General features: G+C 36.9%; 1 protein-coding gene across 1 annotated transcript in view; it reads left to right on the top strand.

Annotated features, from left to right (window-relative positions):
- mapk6.S (mitogen-activated protein kinase 6 S homeolog) overlaps positions 1-7,580 on the top strand; it is a 13,619-nt gene extending 6,039 nt beyond the window's left edge. The window contains exons 2-6 of the mRNA XM_018255437.2: positions 1-452; positions 2,246-2,390; positions 3,751-3,915; positions 4,050-4,251; positions 5,443-7,580. The exon at positions 1-452 is cut by the window's left edge and continues 748 nt beyond it. Of these exons, the coding sequence (XP_018110926.1) occupies positions 1-452; positions 2,246-2,390; positions 3,751-3,915; positions 4,050-4,251; positions 5,443-6,538 (2,060 nt within the window). The 3' untranslated portion in view covers positions 6,539-7,580. The remainder of the gene's footprint in view (positions 453-2,245; positions 2,391-3,750; positions 3,916-4,049; positions 4,252-5,442) is intronic.
- Positions 7,581-15,011: the final 7,431 nt, after the last annotated feature.

A 15,011-nucleotide genomic window follows, 5' to 3' on the forward strand; every position in this document is an offset into this window, starting at 1 on the left:
TTTCTGCTGTTGATAATGACTGTGATAAGCGGGTGGCTGTGAAGAAAATCGTTCTGACCGATCCTCAGAGTGTCAAACATGCTCTGCGAGAGATCAAAATTATCCGGAGACTTGACCATGATAACATTGTAAAAGTATTTGAAATTCTCGGTCCTAATGGAAGACAGTTAACAGATGATGTGAGCTCTTTAACAGAGTTGAACTGTGTTTACATTATCCAAGAATACATGGAGACTGACCTTGCGAAGCTGCTAGAGCAGGGCCAGTTAAGAGAAGAGCATGCAAGGCTCTTCATGTACCAGCTGCTACGGGGGCTCAAGTATATCCACTCCGCTAATGTGCTGCACAGAGATCTGAAACCAGCAAACCTTTTCATAAACACAGAAGATCTAGTGGTGAAAATTGGAGATTTTGGTCTTGCGCGTATTATGGATCCCCATTATTCTCATAAGGTGAGAAATATCTACTACGAACAGCAGTTTAAATAACTTTTAATTTTGCAAAGTTAAAGCTTCAGTGTAAATACTATTCCTTTTAATATATAAAATAATTGTAACATTGCCATTAAACTGCAAATTATCTTCCCATATATGGAGTATTTGGGACTGCATGCCCAACAGATCTGGCTAAATATCAGCCCAATTATCTATTGGGAAGGTTTGAAAACTCCTTTGAGAAAGGACTACGTTGATGTAGTCCTCGTCTACGGGGCTTCATACTCCCTCAGTAAGATCCAGTCATTGACCATTGGATCTGCCCAGTTTGTTCCACTACACAGGTCACAAAGTAGCGTAGAGATCTGCTTGTTTGGTAACGTATGCAAAGCAGCAAATATCCATGGTACGGGTAGCTTTAGATGCAGTTACCATTTGCAAGTTCTATTTCCTTCCTATCATTTAAAAATATAGTTCCACAGGAAACAAGAGAGTCTGATTTACCCACTCGTGCTTACTGAAATAACCTCCCCATGATAGAATCATGTTCTGCCAAGCCAGTGTAGCTAAAAACATAATTCTGTCTTTCTTACACTTCTGTGAATTCCTTATTCTTTTTGGACTAATACTTCTACCTGGAAAGTGGCTACCAGTGGGAAATAGTGGTCACAGTACTCTGCAAGCACCGTGGTGGCCAGCACACCGTAGATTTACTGTTTCTCACATTATTCTTGAGCTATTTCATTGAGAATTCATTCCTCACAGTTACTATTCCTCATATCAATTTTCTCAGGTGATGTTTATGTTTATTAAGAAATAACTTACCGATTCTGTGCTTGCGCTCCTCTTCAGAAACGGCGAAAGGGTGACGATCCTTTGTGCGGCGCTCAATTTCTCCTCCCTGCCTTCTATAGGAGATGGCCAGGGAGGAGAAACCGAGCGCCGCACGATGGATCGTCGCTCTTTTTGGTTAGTTATTTCTTAATAAAGACTTTGCTAATTTAAAGTTGTGTCTTGGTGTTTTTTTTAAATTTTTTTTGTGTTACTGGTCCTTTAATAACCCAACTCGAGAATTCTCGAGTAAGTCCATTAATAGAATTCTTCCATAATGGAAATGATGCTGTGCCCCATTGGATTGAGCTTCTGAGTCATTTAGGTGAGAAAATGGTGGGGGGGAAAGATGCAGCAAATTTGAATATATCAGAAAATCTTTATCTGAAGTTAAGTTGAGCTCAAGAGCACAAAGCTAATATGGCAGCTGCTATCCTAAAGAAACAGCTTCTAGAGCTGTTTACTCGGGTATGGTAAAGCATTCTGCAGAATAAATCTAGTCTTATAGCTTGCACTATTGTGGCTAATCTATTGGCAATAAACTGCTTCTGTAGCTCCTCCTTTAATAGGAAGTGACATTTTGTATTGTAAACGGAGCATTACATGTTCTTGATATATACATTTTATAGCCATGTTGCATGCCTTTACTGACACATTTTCAACAGACAGTAGCAAAAGCAACTAACAAAGTAGCATTAGGCAATTAACAATATATTTTAATATAATTCATTATGTAGTGAAATTTCTGTTTGTCAATGGAATTCAATATCTTTCTACCTAGGTCTTGAACTGTCCTGAGAGCCAGCCTGGCTCCTGACTTAGGATGGATTTTAAGCAAATATTTAACATAACAGCATGTGTTGCAGTTGTTACAATTTGTATAGGTGTGTTCCAAAACACCTAAAAATCAAATTCCGCCTATTGGTTTCAATATTATTTTGAAAACAAAACAGAGAAATCCATTTTCGTTTTTGTTTTAGGGACATCTTTCTGAAGGACTTGTTACAAAATGGTACAGATCTCCCAGACTCCTACTTTCTCCCAATAATTACACTAAAGCAATTGACATGTGGGCTGCTGGATGCATCTTTGCAGAAATGTTAACTGGAAAAACACTTTTTGCAGGTTAGTATGCTTTAATAATTTATATAGTTTGTGTAAATTTGAGAGTACTGTAGTTCCCTGAAAATCAAAAACCACCACCTATTCAGTCTTTTTTTTAAAAAAATATTGTGGTTATACATACATATATAAATGCACAAACCCTCTATCTCAAAAGTGTAACCATACTTTCCCTTTGTTCTGCAGTTCTCTTCCTCTCTTCTATCATCTTTGCATCTTCAAACCTGGTTCTCCATTTCTATCCTCTTTCTTTAAAGGAAAACTAAAGCATAACTAAAGACGAAGGCTAGAAATGTTGCACATTATGTTTTGAGCTTCTGTACCATCCCAAGGCAACCACAGCCCTTTAGCAGGGAAGATCTGTGCCTCCAAAAATGTCCCCCTATATTTGTCATACTATAGGGCTGATTAGTAATTAATACAGTTAATTCCTACATGGCAGCACAGAAACCAGTGCAACTAGCATCAGAACCGAGTTGCCTGTCGTGGAGCTATCAACACATGATTCCCAGGGATAACTGGACAGTGGATAGTATAAATATATTCCTTTATAAGCAGATATCTTATATTTCTTCTGCTGAGGAAACATTTCAAAGTCAGTTGATGCACTGACATGATACATACATGTTGCTGTTATTTTCTGTATAAAGTACATGCACTCCACAAATTTGTAATTGAATTTTAGGTGAGGAGCATTTAAGTCAACCTCACTTTTGTGGTCTGATGTCGCAGCGCAATCATTTTGGGATCAAAATGAATTGCTGAGTCCTGAATATTTATTTTATATTAATAGAAACATTTTTTTTTCTATTCATACAATTCTGTGCACCTTTTTTTGTTATGTCTTATTTGGTTCCATGGAAGGCTGATGCCATAACTGAAGAAATCTTGACAAAGTTTTACACGCTTCAATTTTTGTAAACCTGCATGCCTAGATTTTGTCAATCAATTTGGCTAGTTTTGCCCATACTTTCCTGTTGCTGTTCATGACACCATGGTAGGCAGTTTTAACAGACCGCAATATGAAAAAACTAAATGCAACCCAATCATATCATCAGATGACCCTTTGTGCTGTGTGGATTGACTGTTGGCAGATATAGAAGTCGGAGACCGTCACAGCATCTTCGCATTTCTGCTTGTTCTTGTGAATCTCTAAAAATAACCTATATAACCTTTGTAAAATTCTATAGTGGTGTCTGTCAGAACTGGAAAACAGTAGGGTATAAATTTTACTTGTTCCAACTGCTTATAGCTTGGTAGTACGAAACACATCTATACTAAATAATTGCATACACCCAGCTTTATAAATGTACTTGGAATTAAATTTCACTTATTGTAAAATCTAATGCTTTTATTCTTTAAGGTGCACATGAGCTTGAACAAATGCAGCTGATCCTGGAATCAATACCTGTTGTGCATGAAGAAGACCGCCAAGAGCTCCTCAGTGTAATCCCAGTGTATATCAAAAATGACATGTCAGAACCGCATAAGCCTTTACCACAGCTGCTTTCAGGCATCAGCTCAGACGGTACATTTTATACCTGAATTAAAAAACTGAAAATGATTCAGTGATTTCTTGCAGCACCTTTTTCAATTCATGTTTAAAAACAGTATCTGTATAGCAAGCTTATTTTTTTAATTTTTTTTTCCCTCCCTGAACAGCGCTGGATTTTTTGGAGCAAATATTAACATTCAGTCCCATGGACAGACTGACAGCAGAAGAAGCTTTGTCCCATCCATACATGAGCATTTACTCTTTCCCAATGGATGAGCCAATTTCAAGCCATCCTTTTCACATTGAGGATGAGGTGGATGATATATTATTGATGGATGACAGCCACAGCCATGTCTATAACTGGGAAAGGTAAGTCCATATTTTTGCAGAAAGCAGCTGCTGTTACATAATGAATTTGGTTTTAAGAAAGACAAATTGACCCACAGTGCATAAATAATATTTAGTTATCTATAGTGAGTTTATCTAGTGAATACAGTAAAACTTTTTTTGAAATAAGGATAGGAAACACAAGTTTCAGTGAGACAAGGGACAGAAATTACATTAGTAAGCACAGATTATAAGGATATAATTTACAGTATATTCATAGCTCTTATATATCCTATTCTATATAGATCGATAGATATATAGATATACATACTTTTTTTGTTCACTTCTTTACTAACTTAGTGATAGTATGTAGTCAAGCAGAAAAAAGAATTAGGGAATTACAATGGGAAGGCACGGAGAAACTGGTTGAACATGTTAATGGCAAAAGATACAAAAAAAAGTGTGAACAAAAGCAATTTAGTGAAATATAGAATTAGAGAGCAGAAGAGGGAGATCGTAAAATAAATGTTGAAAAAATGGGATTGGCAAGGGGGTGAAATAAGGTGAGATGAGAAGGGACAGAACAAAAATTGTAATGGTGTTAGTAGAAAACCTAAACCTAATAGTATGGGGAATGAGGTGAGAATTTTACAGACAGATTGTATATCAAGTTGTTTCTTGAAATGTTTTTTTTTTTTTTTTCCATTTGCATGGTTTATGGAGTCATAACTCATATCTATAGATATAAAGATACACAATTAAAAAGAATTTTCTAAATCCTTTTAAAAAGGAATTTTCTAAATCCATATATATATATATATATATATATATATATATATATATATATATATATATATATATATATATATATATATATATATATATATATATATACTGTTCTTTAAGTACCTGCACTCTTTCTTCCGAGGTTCAAGGTGGGTGCTTTGGTCAATAATAATATCTTTCACAATAGACCAGCACTCCGAAAAAAGTTTCAAATTAAACATGTTTATTCAAAACATCACTCTCGTGTCCAACGTTTCGGCCCACATTGGGGCCTTAATCAAGGATGATAAAGGCCCCAATGTGGTCCGAAAAGTTGGACACGAGAGTGATGTTTTGAATAAACACGTTTGATTTAAAACTTTATTCAGAGTGCTGGTCTATTGTGAAAGATAGAGATATAGATAGATATATAGATATATGCGCTCAGTCATTCACTTATATTTTCAGATACCACGAAAGCGATTTTTCAGACCATGATTGGCCTATACATAATAATTTTGAAGTTGATGAAGTTCAGCGTGACCCTAGGGCTTTCTCTGATGGTAGTGAAGATGAAGAAGTACAAGTGGACCCTCGCAAATATCTTGATGGAGACTGGGAAAAGTATCTTGAAGATCCTGCATTTGATCCTCACTTTTCTACTGAGCCTTGCTGGCAATATCTAGATCACCATGAAAATAAATATTGTGATCTGGAATGTAGCCATACATGTAATTACAAAATGAGATCTTCCTCTTATTTAGATAGCTTAGTATGGAAGGAGAGTGAAGTTAACCATTATTATGAACCAAAGCTTATAATTGATCTTTCTAACTGGAAGGAACAAAATAAGGAGAAGGCAGATAAGAAGGGGAAATCCAAATGTGAAATGAATGGTTTAGTGAAAGCCCAGTTAGCGCTAGCAGAAGCTTCACAACAACTGGTAGAAAAGGAAAGGGAAAAGCACAGAGAATTTGACTTTGATTCGTTTATTGCAGGTACCATTGAGCTTAGTTTGCAGCATGATTCCTCTTGTGTAGACAAACTCAATGATTTAAATAGCTCAGTGACACAACTTGAACTGAAGAATTTAATCTCAAAGTCAGTAAACATGGAAAAACAAGAGAAAGCAATGGCCAACTTAGCACAGTTAGGTGCTAGAAATCCGAATTCTTGGGATAGTCAGATTGTAAGTGGGGAACACGGTTTTCTGAAAGACCAGTTTTGTTGTGATGTAAGGAAAGATGATCATGTTAAGAAGGAAACCAGCTATACAAGTTACTTAGATGATTTTTTTAGCAAAAAAGAAGAGACAGAGGTGACCGAAACAGAGATATTGGGAGATGCAAAGGTCGGTGTTAAAGATTTTGATGATGGCCTTTTGAGTTTTACTGGAGACATCATCCTTAATAAACAACTGGATTGTATTGGTATTCCTCAATTTTATAATCCGGTTGGCTCCCCGCTAAAATCTATACAACCCACATTGGCTCCCTCTGCCATGAAATTGTCCCCTCAAATTCCTCACAAAACCTACAGCAGCATTCTGAAACATCTGAACTAAAACACTGTCTTTTTTCTTTTTTTTTATCTTTCTTTTTTTTACTTTAGTTTTTCTATTTTTTTTTACTTGAATTGTAATTTTAGTATGTGTTTAGGTATGTCGTTTTGTTTACCTTTGTCTTACTTTCTCACATTAATTTTAAACTGGCATGGCATTTGCACACAATTAAAAAAAATTCAAAATAATGCAATGCAGGTGGAAACGGAAATAATGCACTAAATGAAGTATATCAAAATCTGTTGCTATTTTTTGGAAAAAAAAGATCTTGCCTTGATGTTAACACAGTGAGACTTTACATTATTGCATGTTTCCTATCCCCTCCCTTTTTTTCTGCTTGCATACTCGGTTTTTCATGTCCATTTCGAACACACATGATACCAGCAGCAACTGAAGAATGCATATATTGGTACGCATGTGTTATCTACCTCAAGGTAACAGCAGTATGTGGCCAATGGTTAGCCACCAGTAGTGCTATTCATCCTGCACCTTTGTCAAGCCAGCATTATTGTAGTAGATATCCAATAACTGAGAATTTCAAAGTATTTATAAATCTTCTGGGATGCATCTTATGTAGTAAACTGTGCAGTATTTTATTTATTTGATCACATAGATATGTCCTGTATTTAAAATCATTTTCTGAAACACATTTACAGCTAATTGTTTAGAATTATGGGTTACTGTCTACGTTGTTGCAAATCTAAGACATGTTAACAGACTTTACCTCCTGCTTGCTTTTTCATTTCCCTCTCCCACCCTTTGTTTTCATTTCAAGGAAGGCACTCACTGTGTATAGGAATTCTTTATTTTTTTTTCTCGAAAACCTTCTACGAAATTATAGGAACATCTTTAATATAAACTCCTGGAAAACTATAATTTTTTCAATTTTGTAATGCAAAAAAAGCATGCATGGAAATAATTATGGTACAACACAACTGTAAATTAAGATTTGTGTATGTTTTCCCATTTTTGAATTTTACTGTATGTTTTTACTGAAATAATTTTGTTTGAAATCTGCATGAAAAGAATATAGCATGTAGTAGTATCTTATTTCTCCAGAAACTTGCTTTGCCTTTGAATTTTGCATACTATTTATGTACTATTGGTTCCCCTTATTTAAAAAAAAAAAAAGCGAATAAAATATGGCCAGCAAGAAGTATTTTTTTGTATTCTTTACAGGCTTCTTCTATATTTGTGATTCTACAGAATTTCTTTAGACTTGAAATGTGTATGGTGCGTAGCTAGCACTCTAGAACTGTAAATTATTGCAATACAATTTGCTCTCCTCTTCAGAAAATTTTCCCAAAACGCATTGGCATTTCAGCAATAATTAGACATAGATGACAGTATGCCTTCAAAAGGCTAACACCAGGAATTTAGTGCCTTAACCGTGTTCACATACAGTATAATGTTTAAATAACTGCCCTTTTTGAAATTCAATTCCAGAACTTGTACTTGAGACAAAATAATTTAACCTAATACAAGATTTAAAAAACCATATGACAGTATATTAGGTCCAAATGAGTCCTTTTCATTTGGTGATGGGTGCTGGAGGCAATAAATGCAGCAGCTACAGAAGCAATGTCTGAACTGCAGCAACAGACCAAATGCCTTCATAATTAATTAAAAACAGCTGAAATGCCACACAAGTTTAGAAAAGAGAGCTGTTGGCAAACTTGCTTTTGTCAAATATTTAGTGTGATATTGTCATATCACATGAAACGACTGTTTTAATTAACTCAACTGAACGGTTACTAATTACAGTATAGAGAAATTGATTGCATATGTAAATTTCCTCTCCGTCCATATTGAGAAGATGCACCTTTGGCAGCAATTACAGCCCTCTGTGTGTACAGATAACTCTCTTGTCAGCTTTGCACATCTGAAAACTGCAATGTGTCCCCATTCCTATTTGCTCAACCCCTTTTATTTTGCATGGGGACTGTTCGTTTGCATGGGGATCAGTCTTTCAAGTCCACCTACAAATTTTCTATTGTATTGAGATTTGGGATCATTGTCTTGCTAGAAACATAGACTTTTTGGGTTAGGAATTAAATTTTATATGGTAGAGTGAATTATTTGCAGTGTAAACCGCGGCATTTAGAAATAAAAACGACACCATAAAAATCACGACAGAATCCCTTTTCTCCACTGAAAACAGTAACAATTGGCTGACCTTCCTTTAGAACGGCTACCCTCCATACCCTTATCACTGCTACCCAGCTTGTGTGTTTGAATGACATTATTTAATAGCCCCCGACCGGCGAGTGAAAAAGCTGTCTTTTTGCTTAAAGGGATACTGTCATGGGAAAAACATTTTTTTCAAAATGAATCAGTTAATAGTGCTGCACCAGCAGAATTCTGCACTGAAATCCATTTCTCAAAAGAGCAAACAGATTTTTTTATATTCAATTTTGAAATCTGACATGGGGCTAGACATATTGTCAATTTCCCAGCTGCCCCAAGTCATGTGACTTGTGCTCTGATAAACTTCAATCACTCTTAACTGCTGTACTGCAAGTTGGAGTGATATCACCCCCTCCCTTTCATCAGCAGCAGCCAAACAAAAGAACAATGGGAAGGTAACCAGATAACAGCTTCCTAACACAAGATAACAGCTGCCTGGTAGATCTAAGAACATTTAATAGTAAAAACCCATGTCCCACTGAGACACATTCAGTTACATTGAGAAGGAAAAACAGCAGCCTGCCAGAAAGCATTTCTCTCCTGAAGTGCAGGCACAAGTCACATGACTGGGGGCAGCTGGGAAATTGACAAAATGTCTAGCCCCATGTCAGATTTCAAAATTGAATATAAAAAAAAATCTGTTTGCTCTTTTGAGAAATGGATTTCAGTGCAGAATTCTGCTGGAGCAGCACTAATAACTGATTCATTTTGAAAAAAAATTTTTTTTCCCATGACGGTATCCCTTTAAAGTTCAACTTTTCACTCTATGGCATATCTGCTGCTGCTACAATGAAATATTTTTTTTATTGGAAGACGCTGGATAAACAGTTATAACATTAAAGTCAATTATAATCACTTTGTGGTGCTACTTGTACTTTAATGATTAGATTTTCAGTTAGCAAGAGATGCAGATCCTGGGCAATTGGTTGTTTTTGGTTTAAACTCTGTACATTTATCCAGTACTCTCAGCATTCTCTTCCGTCTCAGAGGTGCTTTTACTAAACTCTGAAGTTTAAAGCCTCATTCATGTTCCTTTTCCACAGGCCACTTCTAAATCAGTGTACCATAGGGTAAAAAAGACTATAGTCCTTTTATTTCTATCAATACATTTTCTTCCATAAACTACTGTATATCTTAAAAGCAATAATACAAGTTTCTCATACAGAAACAAGCATTGAACTGAGATACAGTATATACATTGCACACCAAAGAACCAGATGTAAAGAGCCCACAGCAAATTACAAACTCATTTCTTCAAGTTTAGCTTTGTTCATAATGCACTCATAAGGGAGCAGTTCTGCTATTACAGAATACACTGAGGAGGTAATTCACAAGCTGAATTTTACAGCAGCCAATTAGCAAGTTCTAGGTCAACTGCAGCAATGCCTTGAAATTAGAAACAGTTGGCAACTAAGCACCAGGTATATAAGGATATGTGTTAAATCTGCAGCCATCCATTGATTTGTTAATGCCATTAGCTTCAATAAGCGTGGACACATTAATCGAGCACTTAGTATGCTTGTGCATGTCATTTTAGGGAGTAGAATGTACTTTGTTTTAGTTTTTTGCTTTCTACTTTGCCAGCAGTAAAAGGGTTAAGCAGTGCCCTTAGTTATTTTTCAACCATGTTCTGCCTTTCCTCACTTTACAGTAGGGCTGTCCAGCTGGAGGCCCAAAGACCAAAGTAGCTCTTGACTTTATCGACTGACTTGTTCTTATAATGTGACCCATGACGTGTAATGTTAATGAGCCAACTGATGGTAAAACACAAAAGCCAAGGGCTCATTAAAATTCACATCAAAATGCGCTGTGCCTCAACATCATAAATATATTTATGATTTAAATTCATGTACCATGATAAACATGAAAATACATGTATAAGGGATCAATAACAAAATAAAAATGCACATATAACCTACATGTACCTTACACAATATATAAAAGAAAAAGGCAGTGGTTGCTCATTTATCTCTCACAGCACTATGAAGCCTGAGTGTCAGCACAATGAAATATTGACAAGGATACATCATGATGCCACTCATACATCAGTACTCCTAAATAAATACATTGAAAGATTTATGACAAAATGTCAAACACATCAAGTCAAAGAAAGGAATAACCACAAAGAACTTATGATGCCTCAGGAAATCCCAGAGCCGGCATAGCAAATCCAGTTAGCTCTCCTCACTTGCAACCAGGGAAGGTTCCTTATTGTGGATTATTGCACCACATAATTCAGCCTCCCTACAGAAACTAACAGCAGAAACAGTATTGGTCCATTTTAGAACATGGCAGGGGAGACATAACATGCAATGTGTTCAAGGGATACTGTCATGGGAAAACATGCTTTTTCAAAATGCCTCCATTAATAGTGCTGCTGAAATCTGTTTTTCAAAAGAGCAAGCTGAATTTTTTAGATTTAATTTTGAAATCTGACATATTAGGGAGAATGTAATATGTTTCGCTAGCACAAAAAACATTCGCAAAGACGCTTGTGATTGTTAGTGGCCACATTTGACTAATTTCTGACTGATTAAAGTCCTCAATGACTTCCTCTCAAAGTTTGCAACCAAATTGCTTTTGGGAATTTTCACGGTGTATGTAATTATATCTCGCAATCGCAAACCATTTTTTCACATTCATTCCTATCAATTCATTTCTTAACAAATCCCATTTGGAAATGACATTGTGAAAAACAACAAAAGGACAAACTGTTCAATGACTAAGATGCGCTTGAGCAGGTCACTGAGGTGGGCACACATTACAAAGGATTTGTATACTCTGCCCACGCTGAAATAAGTTGGGAAATGGCCATGAAAGACAGAATGCCAAATGGGTCAGTTTGTGGCATTCATTGCATGTGAACGTGTTCATACACCCAGATACTTCCGGCCAGGCAATGATTCACTGCTTATAGAAAGAAGGATATTGTATTAAACGTGGCCAAATAAAACCTGTACTGCAGCATTATTGTGGAACAGGTACACTGGGAAGAGTTTCTGCTGAGTGGGTGTGAGGCTGCATGGAAAGTTTATAAAGCAACATACAGTAAGTGTTTAGCCTAAACAGGCTTTATTGTGCAGTACACCTGTGTTCTTACTGATGTCACTGTATATCTATTAAGCAGTAGCAGCATTTTTAAGTATGACTCTGTACTGTTAGTAGGGGCATAGTGGTTCCAGACCCCCTTAGTTTCTTTCTGCGCCCTCAGTTCATCAAGTAAACTATGCACAGGTAGGAAAGAATAATATGGGATAGACATTGAGGGCCTGTTCTCCAATTCATTGTAGACCAAGGAGCAGAATTGATTCACAACATTACAAAGTGGACATAGTTATTGGGCCCCCGTCCTGATTATGGAACTTCTTGATGAAAACATTTCGATAGTGAAGAAATGATTGCCGATTACGTCACGGATGCCCAGCTAGTAGCCTTCCAGCTGGTTCTCAGCTCCCGGTATCCCCCAATTTCAATATACGACCCCCTTAAAGGAGAATTCAACCCTAAAGTTAAAAAACCTCTACCCTACATAGATCCCTCCTCCCCCCCCAGCCTAAGTGTTACCCCAGGCAAATGCCCCTAATGTTTTACTTACCCCTTCACGGGCTCCATCTTCTTCTCTTCGGAAATCTTTAGAATGAGACTGGCGTGTCTGTGCAAATGCAGTTGGAGAAATTTTATGTTTCGCGCCAACTGCGCATGCACCGAAACTCACAACATTTTTCGAAGTCTTATCCCAAAGATTACAGAAGCAGCTGAAGATGGCGCAGATGCCTGAATCTGCACCGAGGGGTAAGTAAAACATTAGGGGCATTTGCCCAGGGTAACACTTAGGCAGGGGGAGGAAGGAGAGGGGTCTATGTAGGGTGGGGGGGTAAGGTTTTTTTAACGTTAGGGTTGAATTCTCCTTTAAATCTAAATTAGACATACAGACTCAAGCAGGCCAAATGGTGGCAATACCACATTACAATTATGCCCATTGGTTTGAGTGGAACCCCCCAAACCAGTGCTGTGAAAAGTTAGAAGTATAAAACTTAAAATGAAACTAGAGTCCCATTATTATTATTATTATTATTAATTAAGATAAAACTGAGAAACGTGATGTGTATTTTACTATACACATTATTTTGCAACATTTTTAACTCAGCACCGAAGCAGAGCATGCTTTCACTAGTACTGCTGGTTTATCTGGAAGTACAAAATATGCACTGATGGCTAATCTTGACTGCAGCTGAGACTGTGTCTTCAACCACATCCTTTACCACCCCTTCTAATTTCTGTAATGTATTATACTCACCAAACATACACAGCACTTCTAAACCCTTAAAAACTGTTTATTTCACCCTAAACAGGCCAAACTTTGTAAAAGATTACAAAGTGAGCACTGGTAAGATTTGCCTTAAATATAAACACCGTACACATTTATATGGCGCTGCCCAGTTCTGCACCAAAACCTGTGTATAATTGGATTATATAAAGAATTTAACTGAGTGGCAGTAGAGTAACAGGAATCTAAACTCATAAATTCTTGAAATCTTAAAGTGCTCATTTTGCACTCCTGCAGTCTACATTCTATTTCCATTTTTAGCCGTTTTAGAGATATTAGCAGTTTTCTACTGCTAATCCCTGGCTGTACTCTCTATTGTAAAGCTGGCCATAGATGTTGAGATTTTTAAAAGATCAGATCCTGATGGTGAGACCACGATCTTCTCAGAACGATCGTACGAATTTACCATCATCTAAAAAGACCAATTTGCCAGGAAAACAAAGGGGAGCTGCCTGCTTGTTCCTGCAAACATAAATAGATTGCACTGGGACCGACAAAGATTTTTTGACCTGGCCGATCAATTTCCTGACAGATGTCGGACAAAAAAATCGTAAGATGTATGATCGTACGAATACCACTAACCGCACGATAATTTTGAAGGATTGGTCGGGCTTCCCTAAAATCGGTCGTTCGGCAAGAAGAATCATTGCGTCTATGGGGAGCTTTAGGCACAGTTATACATATGGCAAGGTAACTACCAACAATACTATTAGTAGCACACATTTATATAGTAAGATGCAAATTATATGTCAGTAATTTTTCTGCTGCTTGTCTTTTTTTTTTGTATTTCTCACTTAAGAAATGAGAGATCTGATACAAACTGGCAGTACTCAAAAATCTAAATGAAAGTGAGGGCGTTAAAACTCCTCCCCTAATCAGTCATTGCAATACAGAACACACAGAACGCTGCCCAGTAAAAAAAAAAAAAGTATTTTTTTTTACATTCACTTAGTGCCTAAACTAAGGAAATCTGTATTTCTGTTACCATAGATTTACATGCAAAACAGAAACAGAATTTCCATTTGTCAAAATGGAAAAAGTATTTAATTGACCAATAATTCCATATAAATGTGTGTTACGTTCCTACTGTTTGCCAACAGGGCCGGATTTACATAGGCCAATTAAGTGGGTGTTTGCTAAAGTATTCTCTTGTCTTACCCTGCATGCATACTCTCTAATAACAACCTTGCTTGGGGTGGGCCCACATAAGGGTAGGGGAGTTTGCTTATCTCATCTCAGAGGTAGATCTTGCCCAACCCAGAGTATATGACATACTGTCATCACAAGGTGGTGCAATAACCTGCAAAACCACAATGCTGTGAGATTATGCACTGTAAATATACAGTTACAGATTAAACAAGTACATAGTAAAATAAGTGGCTAAGATTTTTTTAATGTGTCATGCCATTTAATTAAATTCTAACGCTGCTGACAATACACAAGCCCTCAGTTGCAGTTTGAATCCATAGAATGAAGCACAGTGTGCTGTGCCTGAGTTTGAATGCAGCATTGCCTAATGCTACCTACATCCAGGCTGTAAAAGGGCTTTCCTTAAAACAGCCCTTTGAATAAGCATCATTCAGACATGCAAGCCAGGCAATGCCAATGTAATGCACTGAGAAGACCAAGAATTACTACCTACCATCTTACTGTGTTAAGTAGCTCCTTTGCACCCGAGAGTGCTGCTCTTTGCAGCTTGTGCCAGATCTGTAGTCCCTGGGTAGCTGTTCCAATCTGTGTTACAATCACACACATACAATGTGTTTTGTCAGGAATTTCATCTAACTAATGAAAGGCATTTGACAGATTTTCCTTCCGTTTTCTTGCTTAGATCATTGTAATTTGCCAGTATTGAGATCTCCACACAACGTTTCGGAGGTACAACCTTGAGCACTTGAGAAAGGAGATTGTACCTCCGAAACACTGTGCATTTTTCGCAGGCAAATCAGTTATATGCAGTAT

The sequence above is a fragment of the Xenopus laevis genome, chromosome 3S (assembly GCF_017654675.1).
Source record: "Xenopus laevis strain J_2021 chromosome 3S, Xenopus_laevis_v10.1, whole genome shotgun sequence".
Classification (NCBI taxonomy): domain Eukaryota; kingdom Metazoa; phylum Chordata; class Amphibia; order Anura; family Pipidae; genus Xenopus; species Xenopus laevis.